Here is a 25,579-nt window from a genome sequence, read left to right on the forward strand (position 1 = left end):
AATGCACATGGTTTTCATCTTATATTTTGTAAGATTCCTGAAATAAGAGTAGTGGATCTACCTGTAGATGCAAATGAGCATAAATAATATCATCAGATCTGAGGAAACATTCAAAATAACGCTTTATTCTGTCATAATAATCAAAATGGCAATTTCACTATTTTGCCATGTTCTAATTTTCAGTATTCTGCAGATGAATTTTGTCCCACTGTATAAGATTAAATATTCCACTGTTAAAAACTATTTCCTCGTATGGAATATTGGCATTTACTTCGTACATCAAAAAGCAATAAAATTGGGCATAACTGTCGTTATGTATAAAAGAAATACATGGAAATCTGCTCTAATGCCTTTTCACCTGTACTTTTGTAAAATTAACCAGCATGCAGTTGTAAGACAGACATAATTAAGGAAACTTAAGAAAGTTCTTTTTGTTAACATATAAAAAATAAACCCAGAATACTCCTCAAATTGCTTTCTCTATATACAATTTAATGAACATCTATTCAGACATGTTTATTGGCCTTTTACAATCTGCATACTTAATTTCATCTTGGTTTCTTTAATTTTGCAATTGTTTTTGTCAATAACTGGAGGCTATTGCTTATAAACAATAATAGGACAACTTTTTCTCGTTTTACTAAATACCATATGGGAAAAAATGATGAATGAGTTTGTATTTTCAATTTAATATAAATTCATAAGTGTATTCTAAGACTTCATTATAAAATAAAAAACCTAAAAGATTAATAGAGTGTTTGGGGGGACTTAGCTCTGTAAACATTTTTCATCTTATTAAAAGTCTTTGCATAAAAATATGCTTTGGAAAAGTTCTTTATGCTTTATGGATTTATAAGACAAAGCATGGTTAGTCTGATCCCATGACATTAGAGAAAATGTTAGTTGTAAAGCCCTCTGGTTTGTTTGTTTTTATAATGACTATATTTGTCATGAAGGAATATCTTCATTCCTCTATCTTTTTTTTAATCTGCCCACTCATCCCATCCCTCAGTAAAAATTTTCTTTCTTCCATGGAAGTAAAGGATATTGTCATACTCTAGTGCTATAAGGTTAAATAAATTTGGAATTTGCCTGATAAATGAAATCAGGCACAAATACCTAAAAGTATTGTATTACCAAAATAATTAATATGTAGTGCTACTAAGATGTGGGAATAATAATGACATTTTCTAGAAAATAATGTGCAAAAAATAATTTTAATTGTTTCCATTTTGGAGATGCTAAATTTAAAATTAAGTTATTTATGATCATACACAGTAAAATCTCAAAGTAGAATTATCAGATGGGAGTCTGTAAGTATTCAAAGTTGATTTAATTGAAATTAAGATGCTTTCATAATGCTTAGTGATCTTTTTGCAGATTATTAAAAAATCATAAGATTATAGCAAGTTGTTAATAGTAGGCATTCATATGTTATTGAATGTATTTTTATACTTGCTAATATTTTTGGCAACAAATTCATTCTTCTATGTGATTATGTATAATGTAATAATAACATAATAATATTACAATTTAAATTTTAATGAACTAATAATTACATCTTGCTGTATTTTGTACAACCCAGTTCAAATACTTCCTCCTTTAATAAAATAGATCAAGAAATTATTACAGTAACTTTTACTAATAATAAGCATGACTTTAATTAAATAAATAATAATCTCATAATATTCCTACTACCTAAAATGACTAATTACTAGGCACTATCTAAATATATATGCAAATGAGATAATACATCAGTGCATGTGAATATACACACTTCATCTGGAGCGAATATACACACAGGCACACAGTAATTATTCCTTGGACATGTGTACATATATGTATATTTAACATAAAAGTGATTTTTGTGGTAGAAATTCAATGGAAAATTAACTAAGACTTTCCACTTTAATATTTAAACCAGATTCTTGTCCTCAGCTTCTCTTCTTTGTAACTCTCAAACTACTTGAACATGTTTAGTAAATTACTACTCCACAAACTTCCACGTTTAGTAACGAAATACATTACAGAAGGACTTATTTTTCCTCTAGTGTTGAGGGATGAACAGAGGGGAGGAGGAAGGGGAGAAGACAAGGAGGAAGAAAGAAGGGGGGTTAGAGGAAGGAGAGTAAGAAGGAAAAATAAAGGGCAAGGGAGGAGGAAGAAGGAGATTGTGGGAGAGAAGGAGAGTTGAAGGTAGGAGAATCTGAAATGAGAGAGAAGAGAAAAAAAGAGAGAAGGGGAGAGAGGGAGAAGAAAAAGAATAGCGAAAGGGGAGAGGAAAGACAGGAGAAAGAAAGGATGGAGCTGGAAAGGTAGAAGAGAGGGAAGAAGAAGGTTGTTGGTATCATAGTGGAGAGAATGCTAAGGTTGGAATCAGAAAGACCTGAATTCAGGTCCAGTCTTAAAATTAGCTATGTGACACAAGCACTGGACAAGTCACTTATTCTCTGCTTCAGTCTCCCAAATTATAAAATGAAGATAATAATAGCACCTACCTCACAGAACTGTTGTGATGATAAAATGAAATTTGTAAATGAAACCAAAAAATCTTAACCCACAGTGTCTGACACATAGTAGGTGCTATACAAGTACTTATTCCTTCCCCTTCTAGACTGAGAGACAGGAGAGACAGACAGAGAGAGAGAGAGAGAGAGAGAGGAGGAGGAGGAGGAGNTTGATAAAAGACAGTGAAAATAATATGTAAGTAGATATAAATATAAATACACAAACACACACACCACTTCTCTGAACCTGGTGCTTTGCACCAACTCCTCTGTAATCCCAGTCATTAGAATATGGGATTTTAGAGATGGAAGGGAATTTAGAGATTACAAGAGTACAAATTTAGAGCTATAATGCACTTTAGAGGTGATCTAGTCTAAGCTTTATGTTTTACATATGAGTGAAAAAGGTCCAAAGAAGTTAAAAGCTTTACTCATCATCACACAGTGACAGAAATAAGATTTGAATCCAAGTCTTCTGACTCCAAATTGAGTACTTTGCCCATGGCACCATCTTGCTTTCCCATTTCATTCTATAGAGGCAGAAACTTAAACTCAAGAAGAGAAAGGAACTTGCTCAAGGTCACAAAGCTAGTAAATAACACAGTTGTGATTCAACCCACATATTCTGGCTAAATATTTGCTCTTCTTCCCAAGGATACTGCTTCTGGTGCCATATGAATGTAGATGATTTTTTAAATATTCAGATTATGTATGCACGGTGAAAGTCTGAGACTAGTTTATAGAGAGTCCAAGAATCCTAGTTTCTCAATTCTTAAAGGATCCTGAAGAACATCTATGGCCATATTTCCATATGTCAGAGAAGCATGGACCAAAAGGGAAATAACTTGCTTAGGATTGAAATAATTTTTATGGATAAGGAAATGAATTCTAGCCACAACTCTACTACTAAATAGACTTCACAACACTGATGAAATCATGGTTCTGATAAAAATAAATTAGCTTTCCTTTAGTTCTACATTTGTACTATTCTCATGAACATTAACTTCCTCTGATGCATACTGCTTTTTGTGACCAGGTGCAAATTAACTGAATCCGCCCAACTTTTTAAGGCCGTGGATTACAAATAATTGATGATTTCTCTCAGGAAATGAAATTTCCACATTAAAAAATTTCCATTTTTCTAATGAAATGAGATAATGAATGGAAAGATTTCCATGTACTAAAGTATATATTTACATGTATACCCAGATAAGTAAGCATTGTGTACACATATGTACATATGTGTATTTATGTATGTATATATATATATAAACTATCTATGCAACTTTGTTGATGACTATCTAGTCCCATAAACACAACTCATGAGCCCCCAATGGTGTATTTCCCATTAAGAAACCATCCACTAATAACAAGCCAGTTAATTTTAACCAAAACATTTACACAAAATGCTAAGAAAATGAGAGAGCAGCAAGAAAGAAGGATAGAAGCAGTGAATGAGAGAGAGAGGGAGAGAGAGAGAGAGAGAGAGAGAGAGAGAGAGAGAGAGAAGAGAGAGAGAGAGAGAAGAGAGAGAGAGAGAAGAGAGAGAGAGAGAGAAGAGAGAGAGACTGTTTTCCCAAATCCCTAAAAATCAAGACCCTCATTCTTACTTATTTTTGGACATTTTACATCATATTCTTCCCTGTTCAAGTTTTTCTCCTCTTTCGAAAACATGTTAATGATTTCAGTAAATCACTTTTAAAAAATCACACATGATATTCTTTGGAACAGCATTGAACAGTCTAGCTCAGTGATTCCCAAAGTGGGCGCCACTGCCCCCTGGTAGGTGCTGCAGCAATCCCGAGAAGCAGTGATGGCCACACTTTTTTTTGGTTACATCTATTCTGAGTTCAATAAATAGTTTCATAATTTCCAGGGGGTGCTAAGTAATATTTTTTCTGGACCTAAAGGATGGAATTAATAGATTTTCAGCTATTGAAACAATTTTATTACATCATGATTAGATGGAAAGAAATATCTAGCTGAATGGCTCTGAGCTTTGTACTTAGATCTTTCTTGCTCAGAAATAATTTGAATGAAGATATTAAAAGGTATGTAGATGATACAAATATGGGAACAACAGTGAATAGACAGGTCCTAAATCACAATCAAGATTCAGAAAAAATTCCAGCAAATGGAACAAATAGGCAAAAACTAAAATAGTTAAATTTAATATAGATAAATGTAAAGTCCTGAACCAAGGTCCAAAAACTCAGTTAAATACAGGCTAGGTGAGACTTGGAATCTTCTTTGGAAATGATCTGCCAGTTTCAGTTGGCTTAACCTCATTATGAAAGGAATGTGTGATTTAGCTACTAACACAGTTAAAGGAAACTTAAGATCTCTTACAGAGGGCAGAGACCATTATATTTCTTTTTTTTCTTTCCCTATAGTGTATAGACTAATATGATAATAGAGGCATTATCTTTCATAATGTTTAAGATCATACTGTATTTGAAGTATTGGAATGTTATTTTTTAATTATATGCTTCAGATTTTTAAAGGGGGCTTCAGAATTGCAGTGCATCTAGCAACTTTTTTATAGGAGACAATTTGTAGAATTAGGAGACTGGGACCCAGGGAATGAAAATCTTGGGGTCACATGACAGGTATCTTTACATATTTGAGATGATGACCTCAAAGAAGAATAAAGAAATGACTAAGGAATTAAATTATTGGGAAGGAGACTTAGGCTTAACATAATATTAAATCTCTTGATGGTTGGCTACAACTTCCAGTTTCCAGAAGCGTTAAAGCAGAGGCTGACTGACCATTCCTTAGAAGTGTCATAGAAGAAATTTTTACATTTCAGAAGTTGACTGAAATGACCCTTAAGGCCCCCTCTCAACCTAGATTTTTATAATTGTAAGCTTTCCCAAGGAGCAATTAGTCCAAAGTGATCTCTCCCTCTCACATTACTTGTCTATACTATTCTATAAGTTATTAATCAAAAATAACTGTATGATGTTCCTTTATTTTTGTAATTTTGTATTGTATTTATAGGCATTTACTCTTCTATCTTTTAAAGAATTATGTCCTATATCATCAAAAAGTTTTAAATAATTATCCTACAGAGTCTAGCATAAAGAATGTAGGTATTCTATCCATTTTGAATATAGTATGCTAATTCCTCTTATTAAATTATAGTTCGATATGAAATTGCCAAGTTATAAATTAAATGATGTAATCTTACTACCAAAAAAACCATACATGATCAAGCAAATTATTTTGCTTAACTCTGCAACCAGGTAAGATTAGTCATTTGCCAATCTGAGCAAGGGAAATTAATAGAGTATAATAAACTGAAAAAGCTAGTTTGATTATCAAGATGATGGACTGATTAAGCATGCAATCATGACACAGGAAACATTTTTTGTTCACTTAAATTTCCATAGGTCATTATGTGGACTCCATTCCTTTATTAACATATAATGTTTACAGGGTTTCTTAGTGTTTTCATGCTATAGAAAAATGCATAAATGCACATACAGAGTAAGTCATCACTTTTGCTGTCAGAGTCACAAAAATTTAAATAATTAAGAACATTGTGCTTTTGTTGATTTAACTCAGAGAGTCAGGATTATGTTAAGATGTAAAAGCAAAATTAAAGAAACAGAAAACTAACTGATGAACTACCTTTATATATTATCAAAACTCTTCAAGCTTTTAAATTAAAAAATGGCAATAACACAAACACAAGAGACTTAGTATAGCAATTAAATAATACTACATATTAAGAAAACATACAAAAGACATTTGAGAGTTTACAGATATTAATAAAATAAAATCATTCCAAAATTATAATATTTTGTATATATATGTACACTACAGTCAATGTGTTCAAAACAAATTACCAAATTACACTTTCAACATGAATTTTACGTATGAATAAGTAGTTACAAAAACACACATATGCATGTAGCATGTATTGAAGTCAGGAAAGGGTATTTGACACACAAGGAAAAGAGAGACAGAGAAAGTGAGAAAGACACTTTGGTTTTCTTTTAATGTCAATTAGTTCTGAAATTCAAGTTCATTAACATTTATTTTGCTACTTAAGAAATATTATTGTGTTTGAAGGGTGTGTTAAAAGGTCTGAGTCAAAGGTGATATACCATAAATAACATGATTCTTATTGTAATAACTCCTGAAATAAATAGTCTGAACATTAGAAGAACTGAAATCCTCTTGGAAGTAGTTTACCATAAATTAAAATTAAAACAAACACAAAATTGTAAAATATGAAATCTATTCCTCTTAAAAACACATAACTACTTGAAATTGGTTTGATTACCATAAAATCTGCCAGCATATTATTTTTTTCTGTGAGTCTAACATTGCCCCATAACTAACTTGATTCTTTTGTTTTTTAAGAAATTAGTGCTAGCAAAAACATATTGAAGGTTACATAGCAGACAATAAATGAATAAACTTATAAAAAATTAAAAAGCAAATCATAAAAGAAGTTGTGGGAAAAGGGAGAGGAAGAAGAAAGAAAGGCAAAATAATTAAAGGAGGAGAAGGAACAGAAAAAGAAAAGAAAGACTGAAAAGAGACTTGTGATATACACTGAAGAAGAATTCTCATTTAATATCTCAAAAAATGAAGGGTTGTTGGCTTTTCATTTTCTTTTGGTTGCCCAAAAGTGAAATGTATTGGGCAAAAGTCCATTTTTGGAGGGGAATCATTTGCCTAAATACCTAAATTAAGAGTCAATAGCCTTATTCACTAAATTATTTAAAACTGAAATAATGCCAGCCAATGAAAAATACATCAAGGCAGAGGGTGGAATCCAGGACTGATTCCTGCATGTGGTCTTATTTTGAAATCATTCTCTTGATATTACTGTGACTAGTGTCATCAGCAATAATGTCTATTCTAAATAACTATCTTTGGAGATTTTTTTTAATTTTTAAAGATGAAGATTTACGAATATAACCACAAAGTAAATTATCCAGGTCTAACCTTTTTTTGATCAGAGGAAATATATTTTGATTTTTTCATCATTATATTATACAGAATATGGTAAATTGTCATTTCATTATTTTACTTTATGCTACATGGGTCAATAGCTCAATACAGAGGCCAATTGTATGTAGTTGCCAAATTCTTTCTATAATAATTATGTTGTTCTGTCTCCAAAATGATTAGCACACTAGAAAGTCATCTCTAAGTTTTCTGAAAGCAGAATTAATAAAGTAAGAATATCTAACATTAAAATATATTGAGAAGCTGAAAAATATGAGAATATAAATACATTTTTCAGGCAATATTTGGTCTCTGTCACTGAGACTAAAAGATCATACAGCAAATAAAATATCAGCAGGGACAGTAGCAAGCCCAGTACATAAAAGAATGTGAAGCTTGGGATCAGAAAGACCTGAGTTCAAATTTGACTATTACAGAAAGCAAGTGAGAATTCTAGGCAAACCATGCTTAAGGACATTCATACTCAGGTCTGTGTCCCTCACTAGCATGTTCACTGTCCTGGTTTTATGAGCTTGGTCTTCTCCCCATGTCTTTCATCCATTTCCTTTCCTGCTCCTATTGTGTACAGTGAAATAAACAAATGGTGCCTACTTTAATTTCAAATAGGATGTTTGGAGAGCCTCTGGGGTGTGAGTGAAACAGTATTGACAGAAGGAAGGGTCAAAAGACCTGGCTTCGTCATTAAGAAACTGTGACTTTGGTGGTTCCCTTCACAGAATTGGGACTCTATTTCCTCATCTATAAAATATTTTAATCAAATGATCCTATTGCTTAAGAGCTGGTTAACCAAGAGGATGATTTAATCTAATCACAGTGTATTCCGATTATGTGCTATATTAGATATTCTAAGAAACTAATAAAGCAAGGTTTCTAATTATTTTAAGTACATGTCAATATTTTCCTCTGATATATATTAGGCAAATATATACTGGATGTTATTACAAAACAAGATAAAAACCATATTTACTGTTTTGTAAATTCCTAAATGCCCAGAAATTAATCCTATGTTTTAAGTGTAGGTTTTCCATAGAAATAAATGGGGAAATATGGATTTCGGTTTGTTGGGTTTTTTTGCAAAATTTGGCAAAAATAATGTTATTTTGAAGAAATAGGCATAGATGGGACATATGTAGGTAGACATACACATTGACATTGAATTATCTTCCTTATCTTGCTTTTAAAGGCATTCTATGTCTAAATAATTTATCCTAAAATAAATTTTTGTTAAGTTCATTGGTAAAATATAATACTTTACAACTAAATTCCTCTTATTGTTTCCTATCACATTTGTTTAAATATAACTATATGAATAACTCATTTTCACCGCTAAATGAGAAACTTATGAAATCTATACAAAATGAGAAATTAATAGTACATTTCCATTTACACTGAAGGAACAGTCAAGCTTTCCTTTATGAAATTGAAACAGAATAAAATACAACACCTCTACTATGTACTTTTACCTTCTAATAAGTACCATATTTTATATATTCATGATAATACAAAATTGTATAAGTAAGAAAGACACTAGAGTTATGAATATTGCCATATATATTGCCAGATTGGCTAACAGGTATAGTTTTCCCTTTTTGATATTAGTCTATGATTTTAATAATGTTTTTGAAACCCCACATGGAAACTAAAGAACATATGGTGTATATATCATGTAGAATATAAACTTTTGAGGAGAGCCAAGAAGAAAAAATTATTACTTTATGTTCCTTGGCTGCTGGTGTCACCTTGTAAGGAACATTATTTAATATTTTATGAGTTATATAAAAAATGAATGATTTTAGCCTATATAACATATGATTCAGTATGTAAATTTTGAATATCCATTTCACTATACCATGTGACAATGAAAACATGTAGAGAACATTTAAGTAATAGATCAAGAAAAGGAAATATAAGATCATTAAAAAGTTAATGTACTATGTTTTAATAATTTGTCTGTTTTATGTCATTCAAATAGTATATCTTACACCATAATTAAAGTGAGAAACTGCATGGATTCTGTAATTATCCAAATGCAGAGTAATAGTTTTTATTCTATCATCTCTTTACTCTATGTAAATCACCAAAAAAAAAGATTTTTTTTTATTATTTGTAACTCAGAGGCAATTACTATAATTTAAAAAAATCAAATAAATTTAAAGCTTTAAATTTCTTCTTATCCATAGTATCTAATCACTGAAATTTAACCACTGAATTCCTATCCTTAGTTCCCAATAAACTATACATGCCAAATCTGCTAGAATACACAGTCAAAAGCCACCCTCTCAGGCTACTATTTTATCTTTTGAGATTGGGAGCATGACTTATACATCTTTTGTCATATGCATTCAACGAAGCTTTGATCTTCTCTTTGCTCTCCATGGCTAACACTGGGCTGGTCTTCTTGAAATCTCTCTAGGTTTCTACATCTTATCTCCTAATTATTCTTTCTCTCTAGTTTCTGGGAGGTAGTGAGGTCATAACTCCATAACACTGATAGGTAATCAAACTTTCAATTTGAAGGATACTGGCTACTCCCACTTAAATGTTCTATTGACTCTTGGGGCCTCTCCTTCCCAATTCCAAGCATTATGCCCTCACACTCCCTTCTGGTTCATTCAAAAAACCCAACCATGCTGCTTCTCTCAGACTTTCCCAGGAACCAAGTGTTCCCTGCTAGAGAAGTGAGGTAATTGAAAGAACTTGGTCTTCAATAATTATGTCTCCAGGGACTTTGGAAGGAGTCTCTTAAAATGAATGTTCATCTCCTTTTGACTCCCAAGCAACCTCTATTAATTATGAATTGTTTTCCACAGGCCAGAGTCTATAATTCTTTGGGTATCCTTAGACTTAAAACTTTACTCTGCTTTTTAGATAAGACCTAGAAAATAAACTACGCCTACCAAAATGATTTTCTTCTTTCCTGTTTGTCATCCCCAAAAGTCTTCAAAACTCTAGGGAGTTTGACTTTCAGAAGCTAGCATAGGAGCAAAAAGATCTAGACAGTCAGTATTACTAACTCCTCTTATCTAGCCACTACATGCGTTGTAAAACAATGCCATATAACATCCTGAATATGTTGTCTTTAAAATAATTTGCTGGATAATTGAATAAATTTATGTTTATGAATCTTCAGACTTCAGATTATATTGTCCATAGAGTATTTTTCTGTACATGAAGTACAGTTACCAATTGTCTATATAAATTTTAAGTATTTTGAAAAATCATAGCAAGGTCACCTAATCTATGTGAAATGGGATGATGATATTCATATTATGAATAATACGTTAATTTGTGGTGTCAATTTTTTTATTTTCTTTATTTTTTTAATACATGAAAAATATATTTACCTCAGTTACTTGGGACTATGGCTTTATCCCTAGGGAAATGATCAGAGGTACTCCTAGTTACAAATTCCATAATTGTGGACTCCTGTTGAAAGTCACTATATTTTAGAATGAGAGTTTAATTCTCTTCATATCATAAATTTGGACTTTAAAATACATGGACTATTGTTGGAAAAAAATATAATTCTTACATCTCTTCCTTTTAAATTGTTGTTTATCTTATATCATAAAAATTGGAATATTCTAAGCAAGTCATGAAAACCCAAAAACTTAATGAAAATAATAATAAAGTAATGGTATGTATTTTTTCCATTTTTTGCATAAAGCAACTTAAAATTATTGGTTACATTTCAAAGAAGCATTTTTTTCTAGAATTGAAATCAATTATCTAGGCATACTGTAAATTTTCTTTGAATATGATAAAGCCATGCAGAAATCCTCATATGGATCAATAAAAGAGATTGTATCTTCTTCAAGGCAAGAAGATAATTTAAACAAATAAATCTAGAATAACAAATCACATTATTTGTTCACAAGTTAATTTTTAATAAAAATGAGTTTAAATAAGCTAACAATTTCTTGCTTTGAGATGTCTTGTCCAGAGTGGATGCCATCTATTTAATGAAACAGAATATCATATATTTGTATTTTAAAGTAGTTTAATAGTAATATCTTAATATATTAATAATATATAGTATAATATATGTTCATATCTAATAATAATAATAATAGTAAAATTCTTTTAGGAAATCATGATCAAAATTTTAATTTTTTTAAACTGCATTTTCATTTCTAATAAAAGTCTCCCTTCTAATGCCTTAGGAAAGACAACTACCAAATACATCATGTCATTTTTAGGCGTTATTCATTTAAACCACTTTTAAAAGGCATTTTATTATTTTATCACTTGCATGATATGGTGCTATTCAATGTTTTATCCTTTAATTTTTCTAGGATTTTTCTCTGTTATTTGTAACGTCTATCTATTTAAATATACTCTATCTATTTAAATATACTTGTATCTATATAAACTAATTTTACTTCTCTTTTGTGCTTTAAGTGATAGCTTATAAATTATCTGAAAATTTATCGGAGCATATTAATAAATATTATTTTTAATATTTTGCATCATAAGCCACAAAATATTCATTAAAATACTTTAAGTCATTACTTGCATTAGTTTATGGTATGCTTAACATATAAGATTCCACTTTGAAAAAGGCATACTTTCTTTAGTTGAACCAGGAGTTTGAAACTCTGACATGCAATTGCTCCATATCCTCTGGCTCTCCATTTTAGAGTAAATACAAACATGCATTTAAAATTACAAAATTATGAAATATAAGCTTTGCAGAAATTTTTTTTATGGCCTGAGCATTTCATGACAAAATGCTTACATATCACAGTATGGACCTGAAATTGGATGGGTAGGGGAGTTCAACACAAACACAAACATATACAAAGAATAACATTGGATACCTTGATTCATGCAAATGTACAAAGCCTCGTTTCATATTGATTCAAGAATACGTACGAAAAGGACACTATCATATTTGGCAAAATAAGCTGATATTTCTTTTAGACATTTTTGTGCTTAATGCATGCTTTTTTGTGCATTCATCCTGCAAGATGATCCCTGAAAATATATGTGTAAACCAGTGCAGAAATTGTTTATAGTCATATGAAAGTCATGACAGAAAAATGTTTTTTGTCTCATGTGTCTCATGTGATTCAATATCAACATATATTTATCCAGCATCTACAATGACAAGATTCAGTGGCAAAGTTTGCTTAGGTACATTTGGGCCTTTATTTTTCTTGGGAAACCTTTGCTTTGAGGGTTAAATGGACCCCCCAGTGCACGGCATAACCTTCGTAAAAGACCACTTAGTACTACTTTCCACCGTGGAGCAGATCTTCCTACCTTTCCAGTCTTAATTCTTTGAGAAATAGCTGCAAATCGATGGTTGAGCTCTGACAGTTTGGGCTCTATTACTTTCCTGCAGTGATCGCCACGATTTGTCATCAAGTTTATAGCCTGGTCATGCGTAGAGTCCACCTTTGGACGCATATCATTCAGTTCAGCCTTTAAGCACTAAAGTCCGTGAGCAAGAGACAGGGCTTGAAGTTAGAAATAAATGAAAAGGGAAAGGGAGAGAACATGCAAAGGAATAGAGAGCAAAAGAAAAAACCCAACTCTTAAAAAATAGGAATAAGGGGGAAGACATGAAATATCACAGAAAACAAGTTATCCTTAATATTTCAGTTTTACACACCTGTCTATTTGAAAAGTTTATTTATGCTAGGAAAAGACAGAAGACGTTTCTAACCTTTCTATCGAAGCAATCTATTACTTGGATTAATGTCAGTGGTAAACGTAATATTTTAAGTTTAGTGAAAGTGTTATCCTTACTGAATTTCACAGTTGTGAAGCCACCAAAATTCTATTACATTCACAGGAGGGAAGGAGACTAAAGAGCAAATTTCCATTTATTTCTGGCAACGGTGCTTAGTTCCTTGTTTTATCATATTGAGTGCCAAGGAAGAAATTGTTTTTCTTATCTGATGGAGATCCTGTATCAACTAAAAAGATAGTAGGATAGTCTCTGATGGATTAGATGGGATAAAGAGCTGCAACAAGTTAAATGTTTTGAAATTGCAAAGGCACACAGGACTAGTAAAATATGTACCATTACTACAAATATGGAATATCCAGTGAACAGGGATCTATTTTTAATAAAGACTACACATCATATCTGGTTTTCCATTAGTCCAAGGATATTTCTATTTAAAGGGAGTTTATGGTGTTCCTTCTTAAAATGAAAATCTTCAAGTGGGCTCTGTGGAATATGGCACTTGCTTTTTTTTTTAAACCCTTAACTTCTGTGTATTGGCTTTTATACAGGTGGAAGGGTGGGCAATGGGGATCAAGTGACCTGCCTAGAGTCACACAGCTGGGAAGTGTCTGAGGCCATATTTGAACCTAGGACCTCCTGTCTGTAGGCCTGACTCTCAATCCACTGAGCAACCCAGCTGCACCCACTTGCTTTTTTTTTAAGAGTATGACATTCTCTGAAGGAAAAATTCATCAACAAAAGTTAACAATGATTCAAATACCTTAAAATGAAATAATTTGTAGATATCAGGAACCCCCAAAAAATATAGTCTTCCCTTTCAACAGAAGTAGCTGACTTTTTTCAGAAGAAAAGTGATATTGATCTTTTTCTATGAAGGAATCCTTTTCTGACCTTCAACAGGGAGCATATTTCTAAAATGTGTTTTGTTCATAGAAAAGTTTATGAAATTTTGAAATACATAAAAATAAAATCTGTGACTTTAATTATTGGCTGCCTGGAACTTTGAATGAAAAAATTTAAAAATCAGCTATTCATTCATATGATTTACCTCCTTTATTTCAAAATTCTAGATTACTGAGGTTAGACAAAAATATCTGTGCACCATTTGTTGGTTGCTTTTTTCCATCCTACTATAGTTTGGAATTATTTAGATAGCCAGTACCTACTTTCTGCTTTTACTAAGGACTGGATACTATACTTTGGGGCCTTATAATATATTATCAAGAGAAATCTTAGAGGCTTTTTAACTGCAAATAAGGATAGTTTGTGTGCCGACCTGTCAAGAGGTAAATGACCTCTCTGGATGCCATCCAGACATATACTTCTGCTTGATTCTTTAGCATCATTAAACCATCCAGAAAGAAAGCTATTTCAAATTGTTTGGACATTATAGGATCAAGGACAAATAAACTTGACACAAACTGTTGTGACAAATGAAAAATGCTCTACAGAATATATAATTTGCTACCTTAAGTACATCTTCTTTTTGCTGAGTTTTCTTTTTCTCAGATTCATCTAATAATATTTCAGCATGATACATCCAGGCTGTGATGTGAGCTACATTTTCATCAAATGTTTCCATGTGTTTCTGGTATTCCTGTGGTTAAAAAGAGAAAAGACTGATACATTTTAAGGTTTTCTTTAAAAAAGGGCTTTTAAAAGAACTGTTAAAATTTGCTAGCATAAAATATGACAGAATTAGCAGACATATCATTGTTTTATAAGAAGAATATCTTTATGTTTACAGATAGAATGCCATAGAGGGAAACATTTAGTCATAACTAATGATATAATCACGATGTATAGAAGATAAATGTGGAGTTAGACTGAATTTCCTGAATCTAATAATAGTATATATTTAGTAGAAAACTTTAGCATTTTTTTCATGATAGGGCAAGAAAACCGTCATTACCAACAAAAGATTCAACCATTCTTCTGCTCGAGACGTTACTGCAATCCAGTTACTCTTCAAAAGACTGAGTTTATCATCCACCAGATTTTCCTTTTTGCCAAACACTGTCTTTAGGGATGTTCCTAAATCAGTGATGATCTTTAGCTGAGGTTGTCTTTTTTCAATCTCTTTCTGAGTAGCCTATGAAAATAGTCCATATTAGATTTATCCTAGCAGTAAGCTTTACTATTAATGTAATAAAATTGCAAATTATCATCACAGGAAATTTTCTCAAGAGGTTAAATCTACTACCATAACAACGCAAATTTAACCATAAATTTGTAGTAATTGTATTATTTATTAGGTATACATTTTATTATATAGATATAAATAGATAGATACAGAGAGAGAGAGAGAGAGAGAGAGATAGTAGCTGCTCAAGCATATATTCATATGTTTAGAAATCAAAGAATTCTGCTTTATCAGAAGTACTTGTTACTAATACTTTATTTTTAAAAAATATTTTTATTTCATTAAATATTTCCCCAATATAAGTAAACATTTTAACAATATTTTTAAAATATTTTGAATTCCAAGTTCTTTACCTCATTCCCTCCATTTCCCTCTCTTGAGAAGACAAGCAATTTGACATTTAACAATACTTTTAGAAATATCATTGTAAGTTCATGACAAATTCAAATTATAGTGGATTTTCTAGTTCAAGTAGTAGCAAATGATTGAAACAACTGGTAATAACACAGGGAACTAAGATCTTACAAAGAATGAATTCACCAGAATCCATCTGATATTACTGTGCTTGCCCTATCACATACAGGAATGACTGTTACATTCCAAACCTTCTGAGTCGTGTTCAGTCAATATGGGTATGGCAGGTCTAAGTGTACAAAGTTTCTCTTAATAGTAGCAAAGTATCTCTGACTGAAGACTAATGGAAACATCAGGACCATTACTGTCCTCTTCAGAGGATACAGAACTGGTGTGATGCCTCTCCATATATTTTACACCTCTCTCCACATTCTTCCTGACTATGCAACACAGCTGCTCCATATGTATATTGACCCAATGCTAAAACTGAAATCATAGATTATGTCTGTTAACTAAGAAGAGCTATTAACAGATTCATGAAGATTCTGATAACATTCCATTGAGAATGAAAAACTGCAGGTTGCCATTTTGCAAAAATAGTAACTGAATGAAGTGCCGCTAGCAAATAGAAGATATGCCACACCTATGTAGAAAATAGCCTTTTCAGAAAGATTACATATATTAACTTTGTCCTCAAATAAGCATAAAACATGACCCTAGTCAAAATGAAATTATTTGTGATGTTTGTCTCCTGGCCTAGAATCAAATATCTACACAAGACCTCCATCAGCCAAGCACTTAGGAAGTGTTTATTAATCTCCTACTATGTTTGTGGTAATGCACTTAATGTATAATTATAATTAATTCTATGTTTTGGTCATATGAATATGAATGACTAATGATGCTCACAATAATGCAACAGTAAATATGTATAAAGAATTAGCAAAAATCTGTAATATAACCACTATCATGGCATATCTAGTGTTTTCATAAGCAGAAAACCTCTTGTTTAATGACTCATTAGATAATATAGAGTGCTGAACTGTTATTTATGTGCTTGCATTTATCAGGAATCTTAAGCATGATAAATTCCATGTTTGAGAAGAGTTTACATCTTGTTGTGGTAAGTCAAATGTTTTTTTAAAAAATCATCTACAGGGGGCAGCTGGGTAGCTCACTGGATTGAGAGCCAGGCCTAGAGACAGGAGGTCCTAGGTTCAAATCTGTCCTCAGACACTTCCCAGCTGTGTGACCCTGGGCAAGTCACTTGACCCCCATTGCCTACCCTTACCAATCTTCCACCTATAAGTCAATACACAGAAGTTAAGGGTTTAAAAATTTAAAAAAATCATCTACAAGCAATAAACATTGTATTCTTTCTGCCTTTTAGTGAATTTTGATAATAAAATTTCCCCTTTTGTGTACCCCAAAAGAGATGACAGATATTTTGTTTTTAAGTCTCCTACTGTAGAATCTACTCCCTCCAACATATGAGCTGTTCTGTTAGAAGGTTTACCAAGCATCAAATCTAACTATCATTTCTTTGTAATTTCTTTTTTTTTTCATTTATGTTTTATTTTTTCCCAATTGCATGCAATAATTTTGGAAAAATCTTTTTTTTTACCTGTCAGTATAATTTTGTCATTTTCTGACATTTAGCATCTGATGTTCTCTCCTTCCCTGCTACACCTCTGCTCTTTCCAAAATGGAAGTAACATGATATAGGTTATACGTATGTTGTTGTACAATAAATATTTTCATATTCATAATATTTTAAAATAATATACATATCACTTATACTAGAGAAAAATTCATGGGGGAAATAAAGTGAAGAAGGATATGTAAAAATTCTTTGTAATTTCTACCCATCTCTTCTTGTCTTGCCTTCTCAGGCCAAAAAGAATAAATCTAATAGTACTTCCCCAATGGCAGTGAATTGTTACGGTGAATAGAAAGGTGTACCTAGAGTCAGGAAGACCTAAGTTCAAATCTAGCCTCAGACACTTAGTAGTTTTGTGGCTCTGGGCAAGTCACTAGACCCTGTTTGCCTTAGTTCCTTATCTATAAAACAAGCTAGAGAAGGAAATGGCAAGCCACCTGAATATCTTTGCCAAGAAATGTGGTCATAGAGTCAGTCATGACTAAAGTGACTTGGCAATGACAATAGAAGCCCTTCAAACACATTTTCCTCTTAAGTTTTTCCTTCCTTGGGCTAATAACCCTCAATTCCTTCAGATGATCCTACTATGACACTTAGTAGTGGTCTTATGTTGTTATCTAGATTCTCTCCCTTTTTTCAACGAATTTCCTAAATTATGGTGCCTTGAAGTGAGCACAATACTTTAGAAAATACTGGGAGTTCATGTAAGAGGAGTTAATTTACCTGGGATTGGATATGCTCAGTGGAAAGTCATTGTATTCCCTTTATTGATTTATAAAAAAAAATGAGTCTACACATGTAGTAGCAGAAAGATTTTTCAGACCATGATTAAATCCAGAGATAAACAACCCAATGATAAGATGATATAATGAGAGAAAAATAGACTTTAGGGTCTATACTAACAATTGCTAGATTACTTTAACTGATTTTACTAAAATATGCATTTTGTACAATTTCCTAGAACAGAATCATGGAAGGTTGTTGTACCTTCAGAGGTAGTAATTTGAGACCAAGTACCTAGAGCAACCAAATTTTCTGATACTTAAACTTTTCAGACCAAGTGAATAAGGTAATGACACTGCTTTCTTTCTTCATGTAACTTAAAAATAAAATTGTATGTTATTTTTTTTTGTTTTGTTTTTTAAACCCTTGTACTTCGGTGTATTGTCTCATAGGTGGAAGATTGGTAAGGGTAGGCAATGGGGGTCAAGTGACTTGCCCAGGGTCACACAGCTGGGAAGTGGCTGAGGCCAGGTTTGAACCTAGGACCTCCTGTCTCTAGGCCTGACTCTCACTCCACTGAGCTACCCAGCTGCCCCTGTATATTTTTTAATTGCTATTTTTGCCTTATGTTATAATTTGTGCTTATAGGATATATTTTAAAATAACATGATTGAAGAAAAAACATAACCTAAAAGACTCAAAAAAGTTTTAAATTGTGTTTTACAACAATGCACATTCAACTTTTTATTAATAATTAATACATGAAAGTAAAATTTTAGTGAAAGCAAAAAAGGAGCAGATATTATTATCATAATTCCAATGACAGTGAATGGTGGCTTTGATGGCATTTAACAGATGTTCTATTTTTTAAGTAACAGCTGCTTGGTGCATTCATTGTACAAAGTTAATGATCTGCAGGTTTGATTTCACTTCACAGATAAATTAGTATGCTTACTTTTTAAAGTAGAGATATGTAACTTTTGCAAGAGAAAGTAATAAATAAAATGAAGTGATTCTTGTTATAGAGTGAAAGTTTGAACTAGTAATTCCTGTGTTTTTACAGGAGAAGAAGAGTAGAGAGTAGAAGAAATTTCACAAAGAATGCTTATTCAGAGATTTCAGTTGCTTCTGAATTTTGAAAAATATTTCTTATTTTCTACATTTTTTATTATTTGAAGATGTTATATTTGAATTGCAGAGCATTATGTCTAAAACTGTGCCTACCTTTCATATGTATATCTGAATTGCAGATAACCCTAAAAGTATTAGTGTAGTATTTGTAACCAAGTCCCAAAGACTTGGGGGATACTCACACTTTGCATCAGAAGGCCAAAATCTCTTGGGACTTTATTCTAGACATAACTTTTTTTCTAAACCCTTACCTTCTGTTGTGGAGCCAATACTGTGTATTGGCTCCAAGGCAGAAGAGTGGTAAGGGTAGGCAATGGGGGTGAATTGACTTGTCCAGGTTCACACAGCTGGGAAGTGTCTGAGATCAAATTTGAACCTAGGACCTCCCGTCTCTGGGCCTGGCTTTCCATCCACTGAGCTACCCAGCTGCCCCCTCTAGTCATAACTCTTAATAAGGTAACCCAGCTAATTTAAAATAATGATGTTTTCAGAATTTAAGTGATAATAAAAGAGTAGTACATGCATTTATTAATTACTCTCCCTTGTCTTAAACATGGAAATATTGACACAACAGATAAGCCATACTGGATTTGGAGATAGTAAGTAAATCTATGTGTCCTGGATTCTGTAGTGATTTTATTTGGAAGGATGTGAAAAATCACATAGACTATATGAATCTTAATTTCCTCACTTGTAAAATGGCTATACTAATATCTTTACTACTTACCTGAGAGATTGGTTGTGATGAAAGCACTCTGCATGTTGTAGAATATAAGGTTTACTTTTTTTGTCTGTTTTTGTCAATGATAACCAGAAGACTTAGTTCAAATGTTGTTTTTGACACTTAACTGTGTCACTAGGGGAACTCACTGTGAGGTTCAATATCCTTATCTATAAATATCTACAATAACATTTGTACTACCCAACTTAGAGTGCTGGTTTGAGCAGTTTTTCTGTTACCCTTAAAATTCTGTATTTATATTTGTATATATGAATTATTATGTTATTATTTTAAAAGTTATCTGTGGAATTATCAAAGGAATAATAAACTGGGGGAATTTCATGTGAACTGGAATGACCTCCAGGAATTGATGCAGAATAAAAGGAGCAGAGCCAGAAGAACATTGTACACAGAGACCAATACACTGTGGTAAAATAGAATGTAATGAACTTCTGTACTAGCAGCAATGCAATGGTCCAGGACAATTCTGAGGGATTTATGGTAAAGAACGCTACCCACATTCAGAGGAAGAACTACAGGAGTGGAAACACAGAGAAAAACAACTGCTTGAACACATGTGTTGATGCGGACATGATTGGGGATGTAGACTCGAAATGACCACAACCAATGCAACAATCAATAATATGGAAATAGGTCTTGATCAATGACAAATGTTAAAACTAGTGGAAATGTGCATAAGCTATGGGGGGGGAGGTTTGGGGAGAAAGGGAAAAGTAAGAATATGAATCATGAAACCATGGAAAATTTTTCTAAAAAAAATTAAAATAAAAAATAAATATGTAAAAAAAATAAAATAAAAGTTATCTGTAAAATGCAATTCAATCAGAAAGATCTTTTATACCAGGAGTTTTTCTGACACTTTCTCATTTTATAATAAAATAAAACTTTAGGTTTAATCAAGTCTCTAAGTAATACTGTATATTCTAAGAATTTTTTTAAAATGTTAGCAAAAATAGGAAAAAATATAGGCTTGATATTCCCAAAAGTTCATGATTAGAATACTTTGTTTGACTCACACAACTAATTTTGAAGGATATATTTTAAGTTTTTCTTAGATTTTTTTGATTATCAGACATAAGCAGACTATTGTCTCAATTATTTCTTCATATTTTGAATTGATGAAATATAATTTTATGAAATGCAATATGATTATAATCAAATTTAACTTGTAGGATTATATAAAATAAATTATTATGTTCCATATCAGCTCTTATAAAATTTATCTTCATTATACATATTATAACTTTCATAAAGAAGAAATGCATATTTCATATTTTATAAGTATTTTAATTTCATGTCATTATTAGGGTTTATGCCAAATTTATGTACTATATAATTTATGACTGACTGAAAAGTAGACAGGAATTCCAAGGGACATTTGAATAATGAGAATAATCTGGAGATATAGAATATATGATAAATGGAACTATTTGAATGTTTAAGATATGAATATGGTATGCTATACTTATGTATTAAGTTGGATTAGGTCAGTGATTCCCAAAGTGGGCACTACCCCCCCCCCCGGTGGGTGTTGCAGCGATCCAGGAGAGTGGTGATGGCCACAGGTACATTTATCTTTCCCATTAATTGCTATTAGAATTTTAAAAAATTAATTTCCAGGGAGCTAAGTAATACTTTTTCTAGAAAGGGGGTGGTAGGCCAAAAAAGTTTGGGAACCACTGGATTAGGTGATCAATACTTTGGTATGCTTTTTAACAATTAAGTATCTTAAAGTATTTACTATAAAAGAAAATGTGTATATTAAATGTGGAGAGATGAAAGATCATTAAACAAGTCAACAAGAAACTTATTAAAGATTTAAGGTTATGCATGTCAGCATAAATAAATTGAAAACAACAATATTTTATTTGAAATTAATTGCTTTTAAAGTTGAAAACTCTCCAAGTAGTTCCCAGTTTACTCTTGTGATTGAAATCAAGATGAATAACTGATTCATTTCTTTATAAATATGACATTTTTCTTTGCCATTAAATGAACTTGGATTTTATTGACTCTTCTAAGCAACCTTGGAAATACTGTGAATAGTATTAATAAAGTACATTAGCTAAAATGAAAAGAAATGCATGTATAAACTTTAATAATGATAATCGATTTGGAATGGTTGGGCATTGTTTTTCATATTTTTGTCCTTAGCATGGTCTTTTATTCACACTATTGTGGGGACTTAACAAAAGTATGCTTAATTTGTCAATGATATAATCATATAAAGAAAATATTCATGTAGCCCAATACATAATGAAGACTTTACCACTGATCAATGTGGAGAATAAAAATGAAAAAAAAAATCTAAAAGCCTTAGAGTTGTACTAATAAGACTTGATTTGAAAGCAAAAATTATTATTGCTTCTACTACTACTTATTATTATTATTATAAATTACAAAGATAATATTCATAAATGTATCCTGTCCTACTATAAATTCTCAGGATATATAATTATTGGAATAATATCAGATGCCTTATGCATTAATAAAAGGGAGGATGTTAAAATTTAGATATTATTATCCATATTATTTTTGTGATGAGTTAATATCTAAGGGTAGATAATTAACAGCTTTTAAATGATTAAAATAGCTAAGTAAAATAATAAAGAGTAAAGGTCAAAAAAGTTAATGTTTAAGAATTGAAGATAGGAAAAGTAAAAAACCCACTTTTCTGAGCATTTTTCTTATAGTGTACTACATTAAAACTTTAAAACAAATTTAAAAATTCTTTTTGAAGACCAATTATGTTTAGGGTACTTTGTTAGATAATGACATTGCAAAGACAAAACTGAGTCATAGATTGCTCTCAAAAAGTGTCCTAGTACTTATATTTAATTCTCTACATTTTCTTTCTATCATCAAAAATATCTTTGTTCAACTAAATATTTAAGTTTTATAAAGCAAAAGCTAATAGAGAGGCAATGTGGTTTAGTGGGGAGAAACTTAGCCTCAGAATTAAATTACCCTGTGTTTCACACTTGTTTCTGACCCACAGTGATTATGCCCCTAGGAAAATTGTTAAATCTCCTATTATCTCAGACAACATTTATAAATTCTGAAAAAGTGCAAAACTACATCAGTAAAGAGAATTTCCTTATAGGAATTTTCATACATTAATGAAATCAGTTCTGGACCAGAAACAGGGAGGGCGGGGTTGCTAATCTAGATCATGCAAAGATCACAATTGAGAGATCATAATTCTTTTATGCATTAGAACTATCTACTGAGATTTATTAGAGGGATGACAGAGCAGAAAGAATTGGAGTGAACTTTGAAAAGGAGAACTAAAATCAAATCCTCACTTTCCTATGATCTTGAACAAGTCACTTTATCTTTCTTCTTAAAAAAGAAGATAAGAATATTTGGACTACCTACATCAAAAGGCCATTTTGAATAAAGTGCTTTGTAAATCTTAAAATATTAGAAAAATAAGAGCTGACCTGTTGATTCTTGGGAAATATGAAATAGCCTACATGATATCTAGAAAAAAAGACAAGACCAGCATTTTTACAAACCTCTACTATTCTGCTTTGGTGAATTAGACCTTTTCCCCCTTCAGTGCCACTGATGGCCCACTTCACTGCTTGTGCTCATCATCATGATACATATACTTCACTAAATTGAGATAATCAGAGAGATTACTTGGAGTAACAAAATGTAGGAGGTGAATGGAAATTGGACCTACAATGCTCTTTAATGAATTATTTCCACATTCTGTACATGATTGTAGCTGGGAAAGATCATGGAGCATGGAGCATGTGGGGACTTTCTATAGCTAGTTCTAGTTGGCCAACAATATAGTGATGAAAAGGCTCTTTGATTAGCTGAGAACACATTCAAAAAGGCTGACAGCTTCAACCTATACCCTTTTGACCATTTTCTGCCTTGTTTAGGATCTCAAAGTTTCATTTGTTCACTATATTCAGTGAAAGAAAATATGAGAGAAAAGAGCTTGGGATAATCTTATTCTGTGTCCCCATGAAAGGTCCTTAGCATCTTTCTTTACTTTTCCATTTTAGACGGAGATTGGAAGATATTTCCTTGCAAATTTTGAGAGATCAAGGGGTCACTCTGGCATCCTGGCATTCCAGAGTCTCGGTGACCATCAGGACCTGAGCCCAGTGCTACCTGCAATAAGGAATCATCTAGTAGCTCTTAGGATTAGGACCTGGTAGGACAATTACTATGTAGAAATTGAGCTCAGTTGAATCTATTTCTCTCCATTCCTGAAGAAAATGGGAAAAATGGGCCCCTGGGATATGAAAGAAATTTTTTGTATTTTATTCTTCCTATATCATCAAAGTAAATATCACTTTATAAAAACTAGTGTTAGGTGGTCAAATGGAACTGGTCTGCTGGTCACTGGTGCCAAAAAAAGGTGGGAAGACTACTAGCAGTAATGGAAAAACACTGGCAAACCTCTCTATCGGTCATCCCCAAATTGGAATTTGGGGTCACTTCCAAAATGCATGACATATGCTGGTTGGATATGACCTGCCTGGCTGTGTGACAGTGACCCAGAATGTTCAAGCAGCATTCAGTGAAAATTTTAGTGCTTTGGGGAAAAGGGAACATAGAACAAATAATGTATTCACATTTTTCTATGCAAGAATTTCCATTTGCATGTATGTTAAAAGAACACATCACAATATGTGTTTTTACCTTTCCCCAAGCAATCTCAGCATCCAAATTAGCAGGCATTCCTTCAACTGCAGATCTCTTTGTCAATTCTGTATCTGTGGCTGCCAGCCACTCTGTTAAGGCATTCATTTCCTTCCGCAACTTTCTCGACAATTTCAAACATTTCTCAAACTGTTGCTTCTTTTCTGTTACCTGAGGAGAAAAAATGGTATGTAAATAGGGATATTATCAGTTATTCTTTTACTGGGAACTAGGTAATTTTTATTTTCACATATTTTTATCATTTATAATTTTTCTTGTTACCAGTACCATAATTACTTAAATGAATGGTTTGTTCTGAATAGAGAGTAAAAACAGTCTACAGTGAACAAGTACCCCTTTGAAGGTGGGAATTTAAAAAAAAAGGAATTCCTCTTGCTTTTTACAGAAAAAGAAATAAACGAATTAAAAGCTGTTTACTAAAATATAATGAAGATATCAAGATCTACATGTATCCTTAGTAAACTCTGGTAAAGTTTTGTTTAGGATGTATCCACAAAATCTTTCAAGGACATGATTTTGGAGTCTATGTTTAGAGATGATTCAGTCAATCGATAAATTGATCAACCAAGAAACATGAATGAAGTGCTTTCTACATTTAGACAGTCTGCTCAGCACTGAGGATACAAATAGAAGGGTGTAGGTCATTTGAGTAAATCAATCAAATCACCACATCTCATCTAAAGTAAGAGAGAAGTTATTATGCTTTAAAATATTTATTTGGTGAAAAAACATCTCAAACATTGACAAAGTCTGAATATGGCTTCAATATCATAAACAGGAAATCTATTTGGTTTGGCTGATGGACTTGGTCACATCCTATGGAGTCTGTCTAAAATCATAGAGCTAGTTGCAACTAAAGTTTCTAGTAGCTTTCAGCAGAGAGGAGAGAGTATTTCAGCTAAAACTCTGTGAAAGAACAGACAGCGTTTGTTGAGCAAAGCTCTAG

General features: G+C 32.1%; 1 protein-coding gene across 2 annotated transcripts in view; it reads right to left on the reverse strand.

The window, feature by feature from the left end:
* Positions 1-25,579, reverse strand: part of DMD (dystrophin) — a 1,921,557-nt gene that overhangs the window by 1,421,049 nt on the left and 474,929 nt on the right. For both annotated transcript variants that reach the window (XM_044670154.1, XM_044670155.1), the window contains exons 32-35: positions 24,613-24,783; positions 15,107-15,286; positions 14,663-14,791; positions 12,762-12,932 (exon numbers count right to left, since the gene is read on the reverse strand). In XM_044670154.1, coding sequence (XP_044526089.1) covers positions 12,762-12,932; positions 14,663-14,791; positions 15,107-15,286; positions 24,613-24,783 — 651 coding nt within the window. The remainder of the gene's footprint in view (positions 1-12,761; positions 12,933-14,662; positions 14,792-15,106; positions 15,287-24,612; positions 24,784-25,579) is intronic.

The sequence above is a fragment of the Gracilinanus agilis genome, chromosome 3, assembly GCF_016433145.1.
Source record: "Gracilinanus agilis isolate LMUSP501 chromosome 3, AgileGrace, whole genome shotgun sequence".
In the NCBI taxonomy this organism is placed as follows: Eukaryota; Metazoa; Chordata; class Mammalia; order Didelphimorphia; family Didelphidae; genus Gracilinanus; species Gracilinanus agilis.